This window comes from Natrix helvetica, assembly GCF_964273705.1.
Source record: "Natrix helvetica genome assembly, chromosome: 1".
Taxonomy (NCBI): domain Eukaryota; kingdom Metazoa; phylum Chordata; class Lepidosauria; order Squamata; family Natricidae; genus Natrix; species Natrix helvetica.
This window is the reverse complement of record NC_138548.1, coordinates 19,772,391-19,788,720: the sequence shown is the minus strand read 5'-3', so window position 1 is coordinate 19,788,720 and position 16,330 is coordinate 19,772,391. Positions and strand designations below refer to the sequence as shown.

At 47.6% G+C, this 16,330-nt stretch overlaps 1 protein-coding gene across 2 annotated transcripts in view; it reads left to right on the top strand.

The window, feature by feature from the left end:
• Positions 1–6,854: 6,854 nt before the first annotated feature.
• The window catches only part of SSBP4 (single stranded DNA binding protein 4), a 57,034-nt gene continuing 47,558 nt past the window's right edge, over positions 6,855–16,330 (top strand). Inside the window, exon 1 of one of the 2 annotated variants that reach the window (XM_081959766.1) lies at positions 6,855–7,231. In XM_081959766.1, the coding sequence (XP_081815892.1) occupies positions 7,176–7,231 (56 nt within the window). In that variant the 5' untranslated portion in view covers positions 6,855–7,175. The remainder of the gene's footprint in view (positions 7,232–16,330) is intronic. The other variant, XM_081959765.1, reaches the window with a different exon arrangement.

Sequence of the window (16,330 nt, the reverse complement as noted above, 5' to 3'; positions counted from 1 at the left end):
CTTTCAGATTCAGGTTTTCCCAGATGTGCCAATGTGACATCTCTAATAAAATGGAACTTTGAGGAACTTCAAGCCTCGGAGTCTTCTTTCCTTGGGGGTGTTACTTGGAACCCTGACACCCCCATTGATTTAGCTTGTCAGAAGTTTGTAAAAGGTGATCACATGACTCCGAGACATTGCAACGGTTATAAACATGTGAAAGTTGCCAAGTGTCCGGATTTTGACCATGGGGATGCTGCAACGGTCATATATCTGTGAAAAATGGTCATGTCACTTTTTTCAGGGCTGTTGTAACTTTGAACGGTCACCAAACGAACTCTTGTAAGTGGAGGACTGCTTGTACGTGATCACTTCCCTCAACATTCGGCCTATAGGCCAGGTGCCCACGGGAACCTGAATGTGATCCAGTCCTGCCTACCCGCCCTCCCTCGTGCCCCATATCGTCGCTTTCCTCTTGTTTCCAGCCCATGCATGAGATGGTCTTAAAATACCGTTAGCCAAACCCAAAGAAAATAAGTGTTGTAAGTTGTGTTGTTGGTGCTGAGCTTGCTCCTCTAATCTTGCTCCTCTTCCTACAGGCATTTTGGGACCAGGCTAGCAGTGGTGGGCTCCGGATCCCGGTGCAACCGGTACAGTGCAACGGGGCCCGGCATCCACCACATGGGCAGCGCACGCATGCGTCCTTACCTCCTGCGATGCTCTGCGACGCTCCAGCTACTTGGCGGAGCGTTGAGCAGGCACCGTACGCTCCGTGCGCATGTGCGGAAGCGCCGAAGAGCTCAAATACCGGTAAGGAGGGCAGGTGGGCCTTCCGGAGCACTGTACCGGAACGGTACCTAGTGTTCCCGGCAGGCACCGGTTCGCCCATACTGGGGCGTACCGCCTGCAACCCACCACTGCAGGCTAGGTAACATTGTCAGTGCATGGTGGAGTGACTTTGCTGGGTTTTTTTTTAAAAAAAAAATCTGCTAGCTTCTCCTAGCAGTCTTGATTGGAATATTTGCTTTTTCCTGCATTGCTTCTGAGATGGAGTATAGTTCTTTATTTAATTGTTCTTCATTTAATTGTTCTTCATATGAATCAGCCACTTGAATTTAACCCCAAAGCTAAAAGATCACGACACCTCCTGACTAGTGCTCAACACTCAGATAAGCAGAGATTAACATCAAGTAGTAAATGATACTCAGGTCAAGGAACTACCACGTCAATAAACCACAGCCTAATCAAGGAACCACCAAAAATACTCCTACCAACACTTCCAGGGCAAGCCACATGCATATAAACAGATAGCCAAGCCCAGTCCTTTATAGCATTGGTAATGTTATCCAGTTGGGTAATAAAATGTCTGCGAGAAAACAACAGTAAACAGATTTAAACACACCCATCCTCATCCCATAATTATTAGCCAGATAAATAGAAACCAGCCTCAGACAAATAAAAATGATCAACCACCATTCAAAAAGGATGAACCTTCATTCCCCTACACTGATGATGTTACCTAGTCTGGTAATGAAATGTTTGCAAGAAGGGGAGTATGCTCGGAAATCACCCAGAAGCCAGCAGTTTAACCCTGAGCTACAAATATTCCCCGTTGTGGTAAGTATTCCAACCTCCTCCCAAAGCAGCTTCAAAAAATCAGCTGTTACTTGTTATCTTGGAGAGAGAAGGAAGAAGGTTAGCGGCAATTGAAACAGGGATAACTCACTTAGCAATCGCCTGCTTAAAAGGTAAATATAAAGGTTCCACTCACACATATCTACTAGTCGTTCCCGACTCTAGGGGGTGGTGCTCATCTCCGTTTCAAAGCAGAAGAGCCAGTGCTGTCTGAAGACATCTCCGTGGTCATGTGGCCGGTATGACTAAACGCCAAAGGCGCATGGAACCTTCCCACCAAAGGTGGTTCCTATTTTTCTACTTGCATTTATGTGCTTTTGAACTGCTAGGTTGGCAGAAACTGGGACAAGTAACGGGAACTCAATCCGTTATGCAGCACAGGGATTCAAACCACCAAACTGCCAACATTTCTAATCAGCAAGCTCAGCCTGCTTAGGAATGGAAATACTGGTCCCAATTGTGGTTGTAAGTCAAGGACTCCCCCAAGAATGACTGAATAATGTTAAAGGCACTGCAAGCCACTATAGAAAATCGTACTTAACATTTCCCACTTGCTTAGGATCAAGCTGGCTGGGGGACTCTGGGAGTTGAAGTCCACAGGACTTAAAATCGCCAAGGTTGAAAAACACTGCTCTATATGGAAAAAATGATCTAGAAAAGGCCTATTTGGCAAAGATTGCATCTCAGTAAATGAAATGAAACGCCCACCTCATTGCATAATACGAAGAAGGCTCTCTTGGATAAAATATATTTATTTCTTCATACCCGCATAAATTAATTGTGGAGTTCATTTGCTCAGGATGGGTACCATCTTGGGTAACTGAAGAAGTGATCGAATAAATTCGTGGAAGTTTAATGCTCTAAATGGCTACTAGATATGATGGCTGTATGTCACCACCTCCAGAGAAGAAATATCCTTCTCTGTTCTTATTACTGAGAGACGGTTGCTTGGGAACATGAACGGAAGTCTCAGCTGCATTTGTGGGTTGATAATGGTCTTCCTGAAAGCATCCTGTTGCGCTCAGTAGGTACAAAATGTAATCCTAGGTAGACTTAATAGACCAAAAAGAACTAAGAGCTTACATTTGGGATGGAAGGCCTGCATATTTCTACTTATATAGCTCAATCACAATTCTGTTTTAGGACAACCATACCAGAATCCAAATCATAGGGCCCGTGGTGACTGCTGACAGTCGGCAGTTCGACCCTGACTGGCTCAAGGTTGACTCAGCCTTCCATCCTTCCGAGGTCGGTAAATTGAGGAGCCAGATTGTTGGGGGCAATATGCTGACTCTATAAACCGCTTAGAGAGGGCTGTAAAGCAGTATGAAGCAGTATATCAGTCTAAGTGCTATTGTTATTGAAAGGGACTTTGGAGATCTTCTAGTCCAGGGTGTCTCAAATTCAAGGCCTGGGGGGCCAGATCCGGCCCAGGGGATGCTTCGATGTGGCCCATGGGACCATCCTGGAAATAGCAAAGGACCGGCCCGCAGTGCCTCTGCCAGTGAAAACAGAGGGGCACGTGTGGCCCTCTCGAACTCTGTTTTGGCTGGCAGAGGGTTGCAGGAGGCTGTCACAGCCAAAAACGGAACTCGGGAGCCCATTTTCACTGTCAGAGCACTTGGGCCACCACATCCCCCACCCTTGCCACACGTGACGTCATGCTGGCCACACTCACCCTGGCCCCCTGAGATCAAGCACAACCCTGATGTTGCCCTCAATGAAATCAAGTTTGACACCCTGTCCTAGTCCAACCCCCAACCCATGTCAGGCCAAGTAATCCTATCAACATAATTCAAGAAAAGTATGAGCTAGATAAAAATCCTTTTGGTGTTCTTATAATATTTAAAAGGGTAGGGAGGTGTAGAAGTATTCACCCAATGGCAAGAATCCATACATTAAAATTTAACAGGAAATCTGGTCTAGAAAATCAAGGGAGAAGCCAGCAGGAAAGGTTACAAATCATGATCACATGATGTCTCGCTTAATAACTACAGCAAAAAATCTGGAAAAATTAACTCACTTAATGACCATGTTGCTTAACAATGAATTATCCAGTTAACGTTGTGATTGTATGTCGAGGGACTACCTGTATTAGATTGAAAACAATGTGGATTGTTTTATAGGCTCACAGTCTAACAGGCAAAATATAAAGAAAACAAGATAGGAAACCATGCTGATAATTCTACTCTGGGTCACATGACTTCAAAAGAGAAGGGAAAGGGATTTAGAATGGAACAGTCAACAACATTCTAAATCATTGCCCAATTTTTTCTCCATAACGATGCATGGAAAGAGTTCTTCAGGATTTTTTTTTTCTCTCTGCAGTCCCTGGGTGGATCCAGCTTTTTCAGACTCAAGACTCATGCCAATAGAAAAACCATTATAGCAATAAAACTTATATACTTCTTCATAGTGCTTTATAGCCCTCTCTAAGCGGTTTACAAAGGGACGCAGTGGCTCAGCGGCTAAGACGCTGACCTTGTCGATCAGGTCGGCAGTTCAGCGGTTCGAATCCCTAGGGCTGCGTAACAGAGTCAGCTCCCGTTACTTGTCCCAGCTTCTGCCAATCTAGCAGTTTGAAATCATGTAAAAATGCAAGTAGAAAAAATGGGGACCACTTTGGTGGGAAGGTAACAGCATACCGTGCACCTTCAGCATTTAGTCATGCCAGCCACATGACCATGGAAGCATCTTCGGACAGTGCTGACCCTTCGGCTTAGAAACAGAGATGAGCACTGCCCCCCTAGAGTCGGGAACGACTAGCATGCATGTGCAGAGGAACCTTTAAGTAGTTTACAGAGTCAGCCTATTACCCCCAACAATATGAGTCCTCATTTTACCGTCCTTGGAAGGATGGAAGGCTGAGTCAACCTTGAGCCGGTCAGGATCAAACTCCTGACTGTGAGCAGAGTTTACATGCAATATTGGCTGAAAATCTTGTCTTTTTTGGGTGGGCTGGGTTTATCTACATTGCTAGTTTTTTTTTTTTTTTTAATCAGACGATTTCCATTGAAGGGACTCAAATGAAAAGTCAGCCCTTGTGCCCTCTGGGGAGCAGGACGGCTTACGGGGCCTTTTGGTTTATGCATCAGTGGGAATATCAGCCTTCTGGTGATAACTGTGTCTCTTCTTCCAGAAGACTAAGTTGCTGTGCCTGAACGAGGTGAAGGTGGAGGAGGTGGAAGGAAGAGGAGGAGGAGGACTGAGATGTCCAGTCTCCTCTCCCATAACGGTTGAAAACTGGGCAGAGAGGTGCGGCACCTCATGGATGAATTAAATGATGCAATGGGAGTGCTGATTTCACAGCTGGTCTCCAGCTCTGAAGACAACGAATGTGCCTGTGCAGGAGAGCAGAGGATGGAAAACTCTTGTTACATCTTGAGCACCTTAGCCCAGTGATGGCGAACCTATGGCACGCGTGCCACAAGTGGCACGCGCAGCCATTTGTCAGGGCACGGGAGGCGCTGCCCTGTCAGCTGGCCAGCGTGCATGCGTTAAAAGCTGTTTTTCGCCTTCCCCAGGCTCCAGAGGCTTTATAGTAGCCTGGGGAGGGCGAAAAGAGCCTCCCCCCCCCCCCCCCCGGAGGCTTCAGGAACCGTCCCTGAAGCCTTCGGAACACTTAAAACCACCCTCCGAGCAAACCGGAAGTGACTTCCGGTTTGCTCGGAGGGTCATTTTAAGCGTTCCGAAGGCTTCAGGGACTGTCCGGAGGCTTCCCTGATGCCTTCAGAGCGCTTAAAACCACCCTCCGAGCAACCCGGAAGTCTGCTCGGAGGGTGGTTTTAAGCACTCCGAAGGCTTCAGGGACGGTCCCTAAAGCCTCCGGGGGGTCGGGGGAGGCTCTTTTCACCCTCCCCAGGCTCCTATAAAGCCCCTGGAGCCTGGGGAGGGTGAAAAAATCATGTAAAAATGGGGGGGGGTGTCGCGCGTTGTGCGCGCATTCGCACTGGGGGGGTCGCACGTTGCATTATGGGTGCGGCACGCCCGCACTCAACCCCCCTGCGCTCCCCCCACTTGTGGCACACGAGCCAAAAAAGGTTTGCCATCACTGCCTTAGCCTGACTTCACTCCGCCTTAGTAACCAGCAGCCTCTGATGGAAGCTCCGATGTGAGGACATCCTTGGGTTCCTTCTGCTTTTTCAGAGTTATCTGCTGAAAGACAAACGGGCGAAAGACCTGAGCCCCTTCACGTCATTTTTTTCAACCCTGTGGAGCTAGAAACAATAAAACCTGTAAGGAGTAAGGAACTTGGGGTTCCGATCCCTTTTTAAGTAATTACATTTATTTATCGAAGCTAGTAGATGGATTCTTATTTGGGTTCTCCCTAGGCAATATTGTAGTAGATTACATTATCATTTTTGTCATTTTTTATATTATCATTTTTAGGGATGCGGTGGCCCAGTGGCTAAGACGCTGAGCTTGTCAATCAGAAAGGTCGGCAGTTCGAATCCCTAGTGCCACGTAACAGAGTGAGCTCCCATTACATGTCCCAGCTTCTGCCAACTTTGCAGTTCGAAAGCAGGCAAAAAATGCAAGTAGAAAAATAGGAACCACCTTTGGTGGGAAGGTAACAGTGTTCCATGCGCCTTCGACGTTTAGTCATGCTGGCCACATGACCACGGAGACCGCTTCGGAAAGCGCTGGCTCTTTAGCTTTGAAACGGGGATGAGCAGCGCCCCCCAGAGTCAGGAATAACTAGAACATATGCGAGGGGAACCTTTACCTTTTACCTTAAATTATCATTTATTACAGTTACATTTATCCTTTTTCCAATAACTTTTTTGTTTCTGTTTTGCAACACTCTTGCAAGGCAGGACGACGACCAGTAAAATCCAAGATCATACCTTAGTTTCAAGCTCAAAAATGGTCCCCCTATTTTCGCAACTGTTCGCAGAGTTAACTCAAATACTGACAATATACTAAAGCCATAAATTACCCGACGGGACAGGGTTCACATAGCTTTCCAAGCCTCCCCTCCCTTCGAAACCCCCGAAGTTAGCACTCTCCAAGGGCTGGTCGGTTTTACAAGCGCAGCCGCCAGGTCTCCATCTGACTTGGCTAACCGTGGAGCGGGAACCCAGCCTGCTCGCATAAATCAGCCCAGCTCTACAACCCGGGAGACCCAGAAAGAAGCGCGAAGCGGCGGCGAAGGCTTTGAGCGGCCCCCGCTTCTTCTCCTTGCCTTCCTCCGGAATGGAAACGGCATCGCCCTTTTAAGAGCCCAGGCGATTGGAGGGAGGGAGGGGGAGGAGGCCCCTTTCTTGGAACAGCCACGGAAAGCCGAGGAGGGGAGGGGAGATCGCGGGGAGGGGAGGGTTCGCCGGAGCCGTCTTCGCTCTTTGGAGGCAGCCCGGAGCCATCGGCGCGGCGCCCAGCCTCCCTCAGTCGGGGTGGCGTCCGCAGGCTCCGCGCTCAGTCTAGCTCGGGGGGCGCTCGACGGCGGCGCGATGGGGTTCCAGCGCTGCTGCGGGCGGCGACCCCGATCCCCAGACCGCTTCCTCCTCCACCTCCAGCTCCTCTAACGGCAGGTGCCGCGGCGGGGGCTTCCCCCCCGAGCCATGTACGCCAAGGGCAAGGGCTCCAGCGTGCCCTCCGACGGACAAGCGCGCGAGAAGTAAGTGCTCCATTCCCCGGACGACCCCCCCTCAGCCCTCAACCTCCCCTCCGCCGGCTCTTCCTCCCCGGGGGAGACGGGGACGCCTCGGCACCCCACCTCTCCCGCTTGCAGGCAACTCTCCGCTCTTCCCTGCTTAAACTTTGAAGCCGGAGTTGGGCGCGCGCGCGCCGCTCCAGCCGCGACCCCCTCCCCTGAAAAGCGCGCCCTCTCCCCTCCCTCCCTCCCTCCCTCGGATTGGGCGCCGGCGGGCTCCCCCTTGGCGCGAGGGAGCCTGCCGGGGTGGGGGGTCGTGCTGGGGGTAGAGGGAGGGCTCGGCGCTCCCGGGGAGCCCCGTCGAGGAGTGGGTGGGAAAGTTACGGGAGGGTCTTTCGGAATTTGGGGAGGGGGGAGAGGTCGCCCGAGAACGGAAGAGTTGCTCCTGGTTAAGAGGCGGAGAAGGGGGAGGTCGGAGGCGTCCTCCTTCCGCCGCACACGCAGCCTTCATCCTTGGGAGAGAGAGGGAGAGAGAGGTTGGACAGCCCCGGGCACATTGAGCTTTCGGCCGACGTGCGGGGATGGAAGGCACCCGGCGGGCGGCCTTTGCCTGGAGACCAAGCGCAGCCCCCCCCCACCCGCCCCCGAAGCTGCACTCAGATGGGGTTGCATCTGAGTGCGGCTTCGCCTCCATCGTCCGTCGTGCCCCCCCCCCCGCTTCCTCCCTGCATCGCTCAGTTGTGCTCCAGGCACACGTGGGCGGCTGGTGTGTCTCTTCCTGTCTTCGACAGACCCCCTTCTGTATGTCCTCCCCCTTCCCCAAACCTTCCTGCGATCGGGGGGGGGGGGGAGGAGGACGACGGTGACAAGTGGAGTTTAGCCCCCCCCCCCCGCTCCCCCGAGAAATGGAACCTCCGAGTCTCTGCTTGTATGCGCTGGAATGAGGACGCTGAATACCTCGGGGTGGCGGGGGGGGGGGTGACCTCAGTTTTCCTCAGCGCTGATGCTTTGCTTGCTGGAGCCGAGGAGGTTATGAAATACGTGGGGGCTACTCCAGGGGGGCGGGGGGCGGGAGGGATATACGGGAGAGGGGGGCGGGTGCTGAAGCAGACCTCAATGGGGAAGGATTAAAACGAGCATATCAAAGTTATTTACAGAGGAGGGGGTTCCTACAGTCCAGACAGAGGCTGGTATTGCAGAGCTTCCCCCTCCCCTCCAAATCTTACAGAGGGTTTTCTATTCCCTGATTTTGGACTAGGCAGGCATGCATAAATGAAGTCTCTGCAATATTCCCCCCTTCTGGTGAAGAGGAGATGTGGAACTCAAGGCCACCAGATACAGCAGGCTGCTTCTAGTCTAGTCACTGGAGTCAAAATAGGGCATGTTAAGCGTTTCTTTCCAAGCACAGACCATTTCTATTATTATGGCCACATATATGGCTCACAGATCTGAGCAGTGCTACCTGTGAATTAGGAGCATTGACATCGAAAAACATCTGGAGATACCTGTTGGGAACAAGCTGCTTCAGGATATGGGAGAGCTCACCATTTTGGACTATGGTATTTATTTTCTTCAGTGGCCATTCACAAATTCTAAGACCTATGCAAGAGAAGATTCTCTTTTATGATACCTTTACAGAAGAAGGGTGGCTCAATGGCTAAGACGCTGAACTTGTCGATCAGAAAGGTTGGCAGTTCGCTGGTTCAAATCCCTAGTGCCGCGTAATGTAGTGAGCTCCCGTTATTTGTCCCAGCTTCTGCCAACCTAGCAGTTCAAAAGAATGTAAAACTGCAAGTAGAAAAATAGGAACCACCTTTGGTGGGAATGTAACAGCGTTCCATGCGCCTTTGGTGTTTAGTCATGCCGGCCACATGACCACGGAGATGTCAGACAGTGCTGGCTCTTCAGCTTTGAAACGGAGATGAGCACCTCCCCTTAGAGTCGGGAACAACAAGCACATATGTGCAAGCTTTACCTTTACAGAAGAAGATATCTGTTTATGGTAGGCAGATGCCATAGTACTACATAATGCTACATAAATATGTTTATTAAAGTCCTTGGATGATTTGCTGGGAGGTCTACGGATCTCTCTATGCCCCTTTCCTGGCCCTTCCCCTTTGGTTTAACAGCTGTTTGGCCAGAAGACATTTGCTTAGGGAATGCTTTTTCCCCACTGCTTCCTCTCCATGCCTTGAAAAGCTTCAGCTAATTAATTCCTTCTTGTTGAGGTGCAGTTTAAAACCACCAAAACAGCAGCAAGAGAGAAAGTTGGCAATTGCGATGGCAGCAGCTGGGCAGGGGCTCTGGAAACCTATCACAAATGTGGGGTCTAATAAGGTAAACCCATCATATCTGGGCTGTAGAAAGTTGGATGACCACTTGATAGCAAGATATGAAGAATTTTCTGTTTCTCGTTTCTCATGTCCAATGGACATCTGGATTTTTGCATCCCAGATAATGGTAGAACTGGAGCGCTTAAGGAAAGCAAAAGGGCCAGTGCTCTGAGGCCCAAAAATAAAATAAAAAATGAGGCGAGAGAGGCTGCATAGTCACTAGTAAGACTAATACATCACATCCAGTTGTGCAAAGATGCAATGAAACATAGAGTCAGAAAATTAAACCCATCTCTGCTTCTCTTTAAAGCAACCGTGTCTTTTTCCTGAACCATGCAATAGCTGCAGAGGCTACAATCCTTGGAGGGGGGGGGGAGGATCAGATTGCTTCAAATAGCTATAGATAGGTGCTATGCCTGTATTCCTGCATGCTCTGATCAAGCATCTTCTCTGAATTATTTCCACTGCACAGCTCTAGTAGCTACGCTAATCAATAAGGGTATGTGGGAGATAGAAATACAGTATTTTCAGGAGGTTTCAAAAAAAAAAATCCCTCTAGAAAATTCCTATAAGGCAGGCTGCTCATCTTTGTTCATGTAATGTGGATAGGAAGGCTGAATCCAAGAGCGTGCTTTGGTGAATCCCAAGACCCTGCGTCCTCAGCATGAAACCACGGTTAGGACCAGAATGTCTGTTGTTAAGCGAGGCAGCTGTTAAGTGAGCCGTGCCCAATTTTACGACCTGCTTTGCCATGTCTGTTTAAACGAATGCCTGCAGGCAAGTGAATCACACAGTCAGTAAGAAAATCTGGTTTCCCTCATTGACTTTGCTTGTCAGAAGCTGGCTGGGAAGATTGCAGAGAGCAGAGTTAACACTGCTATTTGTTGCAACCCTGTAAAATATACGCCAGTTGACAAGCACCTGAAAGTTGATCACACGACCCTGTGGGGATGCTGCGGTGGTTGTAAGTGTGAGTACAGGTCGTAAGTCACTTTTTTTCCAGTGCCATTCAAACAGTCGCTAAGCAAGTAAATGGTTGCAAGCCAAGGACTACCTAAATTCTATCTTGGAAGTGAATGTCCAGATATTTGGGTGCCTTTATGAGTTTGCCTTGAAGGGAATGTGAGACAAGTGGCGCATCTAAACGATGCCTTGTGCAAAATTGCTGTCTGAGAATTCCAGATGGTAGACCTCACTTTTTCCTAACCTTATGCCTTTTGGATTCCCAAATCCAAACTAGACGTCTAGCACTTTCGGCAAGCATCAGGTTGGGGAACTTAGTGGCCAGTCTTGCGATAATACCCTTCCCTCTGGAATCTGGTAGACCCACAAACACACTTTTAGCTTCAGGAAAGCCATAAAGGGCCCGATCTTCTAGGCATTGTGGTTGGGCACAGTTCAGAGGTGGTATTCAGCCGGTTCGGATCGGTTCACCCAAACCAGTAGTGGAAATTGCCCGCCCCAGCTCTATGCCGTCCTATTTAGGCACATTTTTGAGGCTGGGGGCATGCGCGGAAGGCATGGGGCCAAGCAAACTGCATGCACGGAAAGCTGGGTGCATGAGCGGAAGGCCAGGCACATGCATGGGCACGTATGCCCGTTAAGCGGTCATGTGTGTGTGAAGCAAGCCGGGGGTGTGTGTATGTGCGGCGAACCAGTGGTAACAAAATGTGAAACCCACCACTGGTATAGTTGGAACCTGAGGATTGTATGGATCGCAGATGGTGGGTCGGTGTGTGTGTGTGTGTGGTTTTCTTGTTTTTGGCTTCATTATTATTGTGAACAGCCTGGAGTTTTGTTTTACAAGATGGATGGCCATATAAATCTGTTAAACAAACAAACAAATACATGTGTGCAGGCAGGGGTTAATACAGTAGTGTTTAGTTGGTTGCTAGATCATCTGCCTGTATCTAGATTTTATAGCTCTTTTTGCACAGCTGAAGTAATTTTCTTGGCAGAGAGGAGTTTTGCTCAGTAGTTAGAGCACATATGTTTTTTTTTATCTGCAGGAATTCCAGGTCCAGTCTGTGATATCTCCAGGAACTAATATCTTAGATAGCTGCTGCTGGCAAAACATGGCTCTGACATGTTGTGTCCTCTAACTCGGGGGGTCTCCAACCTTGGCAACTTTAAGCCTGGAGTTGAAGTCTGCCAGGCTTAAAGTTATCAAGGTTGGAAACCCCCGTTCTGTTTCAGGCAGCTAGTATGAGTGTATTTTATTTATTTATTTTAGTTTGTCGCTCATGTACAAGATGACAGGAATAAGAATGAACCTGATAAGAACACAGGAAATTGGTACAAATAAATGGGGACAGTAGGACAGGGACGTTAGGCACTCTAATGTGCTTATGCACGCCCCTACTGACCTCTTACGAATGGGGTGAGGTCAACAGTAGACAGTTTAAGGCTAAAATTATGGGAGTTTGTGGATGTAACCAAAGAGTCAGGTAGTGCATTCCAGGCATTGACCACTCTGTTTCTGAAGTCGTCTTTTCTGCAATCGAGTTTGGAGCGTTTTACCTTGAGTTTGTATCTATTGTGTGCTCGTGTATTATTCAGTTGAAGCTGAAGTAGGTAGAACATTGCGGTAGATAATTTTGTGTACTACACTTAGGTCAGACTGTAGGCGGCGTAGTTCTAAGTTGTCTAAGCCCAAAATTTCAAGCCTGGTGGCATCAGGTATTCTGTTGTGAGCAGAGGAGTGGAGGACTCTTCTCGTGAAATACCTCTGGACTCGCTCAGTTGTGTTAATGTCCCATATACAGTGCGGATTCCAGACAGACAAGCTGTATTCGAGATTTGGTCTAGCAAAGGTTTCCAGAGTATTGTTTGAGCACGGAAAGCCCCAACCTCAGAACCATCAGTTCCATATAAATGGTTCTTGAGTTCAATGGCTGGGGAAAAACCCTGAGCTCAAGGAGAGTCCCTGATTATTTAGATAAAATGTAAGCAAAATGGAGCAGTGAGTTGACTACTGTATGTGATACATCCACGTCATGTATCGTGAATATTGCATTTTAAAAAAACAACTACGGACTTATTACAATAGCATTATTCTTTGGATTTATGTTCTGCCTTTTTGCTAGGGGCTCAAGACCATGCATGTGGGGATTTTCCTATAACCACAAACGTGGGATAGGCTGGGCTGAGAGAAAGTGACCTGCCTAAGGTTTCACTATGAGCTTCCATAGGTGAAAGTGGATTAGAACATAGTATTTCTCCACTTTGGCAGCTTGAAGTTGTGTGGACTTTAACTCCCAGAATTCATCACGCTGGCTGGGAAGTTCTGGGAGTTGAAGTCCGCACAGCTGCCGAGGTTAAGAAACACTATTCTGGTCAATCACTTCAACATCTGCGCTACAATTCTCTTGTACAGAGGATAGCTATAGCAATAGGACTTATATACTGCTTCACGGTGCTTTAACAGTCCTCTCTAAGCGGTTTACAGTGTTGGCATATTGCCCCCAACAATCTGAGTCCTCATTTTATTGACCTCGGAAGGATGGAAGGCTGAGTCAACCTTGAGCCAGTCAGAATTGAACTGCCGTCAGCGAAAAGTAGCCTGCAGTACTGCATTCTAACCACTGCGCACCACGGCTCCCAAGGGAAGAAGGAGAGATATACAAAAAACCTACCAAGCACAGACAGTCAGGAGTCCAGGCAGTTGAAATGAATATATAGATTTATTGTTTTCTAAATCTCTCTACAAGAATCTGACAATCAAAGCAAATTGGCAGTAGATAAGAGTCAATGGAATTCAAGATTGGCTGGACTTGGCTCTCTAGAATGCGAGACTGATGACGTGTTTGACCCCTCCCTTGGGCTCAGCCTGGTCATCTCCTACACACCCTTTCTGTGCACAGAGTGTTGTTCAGCTAGGTCTAGAGAAATCCATTCATGCCCCGTCTCACAGGTGATATTCCGCCGGTTCGCCCCGGTTCAGCCGAACCGGTAGTGGCGGTGGCAGGCTCCGCCCGCCCACCCAGACATCATCACGGACGCTCTGCACATGCGCACGCTCCCAGTTCTGGACAGGTAGTGAAGGTAAGAGAAATCCATTCATGCCCTGTCTGCCAGAGAACTGCACTGAAGGACAAGGTGAAAGTTTTGGAAACTCCTTATAGATAGTCCTTAACTTATAACCATAAGTGGAACGAGAACTTCAGTCGCTAACTGATACAGTTGTTAATTGTGCAGTGCAAAAAAAAAATTATGGCATTTTTGCCGTGCTCATGAAGTGAATTTGGGCTTCCCCACTGGCTTGCTTGTCAGAAGCCTCCTGGGAAGGTTGCAAATGGCAATCACATCACCCTGGGAGGCAGCAGATGTCATAAATATATGCCAGTTGCCAAGCGCCTGGTTTTTGATCATGTGACTGCAGGGACACTGCAATGGTTCTAAGTGCGAGAAACTGGTCATAAGTTATTTTTTTCAGTGCTGTCGTAACTTCAAACTTCAATCCTACTGATACAGGTAGTCCTCGACATACAACAGTTAATTTAGTGACCGTTCAAAGTTACAACAGCACTGGAAAAAAAGTGACTTTCGCAAGGTGGATAAAAATCGATTTAAAAAATAAATAAAAAATAATCAGATTTTTAAATTTAAATTGGATTGTTTTTAAAAATTTAAATAGGATGTTTTTAATTTTTATCAAATTCTTTTCTAATAAAATGTTCTGGAGTAAAAATCTACTTAAAGGTAGTTTTCTATTTAAGATACATTAATAATTTAGTTTATTCAGCATGAAATGGAACTTAGTTATTAGCATGAAGCTGTATATGCTGCAATATTGGGGCTGTCAATGAGTCATCAGCGGGTCAGAGGAGGAGTCGCTGCTGTGGGACAGAGATGACAGTTGCTCTTTAAAAATTATGATTTAAATCGAGTTGATTTAAATCAAGACTTTTTACTAGTGATATATAAATCGTGGTTTAAATCTTGATTTAAATCAAATCCACCCTGGACTTACGACTGTTTTTCACACAACCCTTGTAGCATCCCAATGGTCACATGATCAAAATCCAGATGCTTGGCGATTGGCTCATATTTACGACGGTTGCAATGTCACGTGATCCGCTTTTGAGATCTTCTGACAAGCAAAGTCATTGGGGAATCCAAATTCTCTCAACAACCGTGTTACTAACTTAACAAAGGAAATGATTCCCTTAACAACTGTGGCAAGAAGAGTCATGAAATGGGGCAAAACTCACTCGACAAATGTTTCACTTAGCCACAGAAATTTTGGACTCGGTGGTGGTTGTACCTCGAGGACTACCCATATAAAATTTTGAACAGCTATATTAAATGCGTTGAGAATGCCTGTATGAGAATCAAAAAAGGCAAGACGATCGCACATCAAATCAGGCTGGGGCTGTGACTGCATTGTCACAACTGCCACCTTGTATTTTTTGCAGACCCCGTTCCTCCTGTTTTTAAAAAATACATTTTTATAAATGGAGGTGCTAGGAACTAAAAACATGGCAACCGAATATGAGTCAAGCAGCCCTTAACAGAAGGATTCTCCAAGGCTCCTGACTGCAGCGTTAATTCTGCAGTCTTTCTTCCTTCCTTCCTTCCTTCCTTCCTTCCTTCCTTCCTTCCTTCCTTCCTTCCTTCCTTCCTTCCTTCCTTCCTTCACACATGTTTAAATATCATTGATTCAGAAGGAGGAGGACTTTGGTGCCCTTCATAGAATTGCTGGGCAGGGAGGAAACGAACATTAGAGAAGAGGCTGCTATCGAATTACTTTTTGCTCTGGAAGGAAAGCTGGGATATAAATCTAACAAGTCATAGGTTTAGATTTGCAGCTATAGATTTCTGGAAAGGAGCCCATTCCGAGTAGAAGCGATGCTGTTGAGAAATAAAATAAAATAAAGGAGGTTGTGCTTCCCCATGGCATGGGGGCCACCTCTGCTCTGGAGGGGCTACTGACTTAAAGGAAGGTTGGGGGGGGAGTTCACCTGTTTGAGATGAGGACAAAGCTAGACAGTTTTGGGAACCTGGGAGAAACAGCGCTTTTTCTTCCCACAGCAGTAGAATTTGGACAGTTGGTGGAGACATGTAAGCTAGCGCTCTGCAGCACAGGAGCCCAAAGACAGAGCCTGTCTGCGGCTCTTTGAAACAGCTGCATCTTTGGCTCTGCATCTGCTGTGCAATCCTGGGATAGGTGTGGCTGTTTTAAGGAATTGCAGGCAGGTACCTGTCCCTGCTCCCGCGTGCTCCAGAGTGCGGTTTGTGGTTGAATCCAAAGGACTCCACTGATTTTCATAGGCAACTGCCAGGCATTTCAGGCAGTTTAAAGGAATGCAGTGCAGTGCAGTGGAAAATTAATTTACAGAATTCATTAGTTTCAACAGGTATTAATAGCCACTATCCTAATCCTAGTCTGCGGTATAGATTTTCCAGGCCAGATGCTCCCCTATCAAGATTTCTTGATCATAAATACTTGGCTTTACCTTCTTTATTTATTTATTTTTAATTTTTTAAAAGGAATTGGAAGCTAGCCTGATCAAAAATTGCATCAATGTTTTTAGGCCCCACATAGATCCCCAAGGCAGAAAATAAAAATTGGTGAGTGGCTGCAGCCTGGTGTATTCCCCCCTCCCCCCCAAAAAAAATATGCCTACCTGCTCAGAAAAAGGACAGAGCAAGGCAGTTTGTCTTCAGGTAAATGAATATTTCATGCTTTGCTATGCGCATCCTGGCAGCTATTTTCTGCAAGTGCCCAGAATTCCAAATGTATCCAGCAGCCCCAAAAGATTGGGGGGGGGCCCTCTGACTTGGAGGG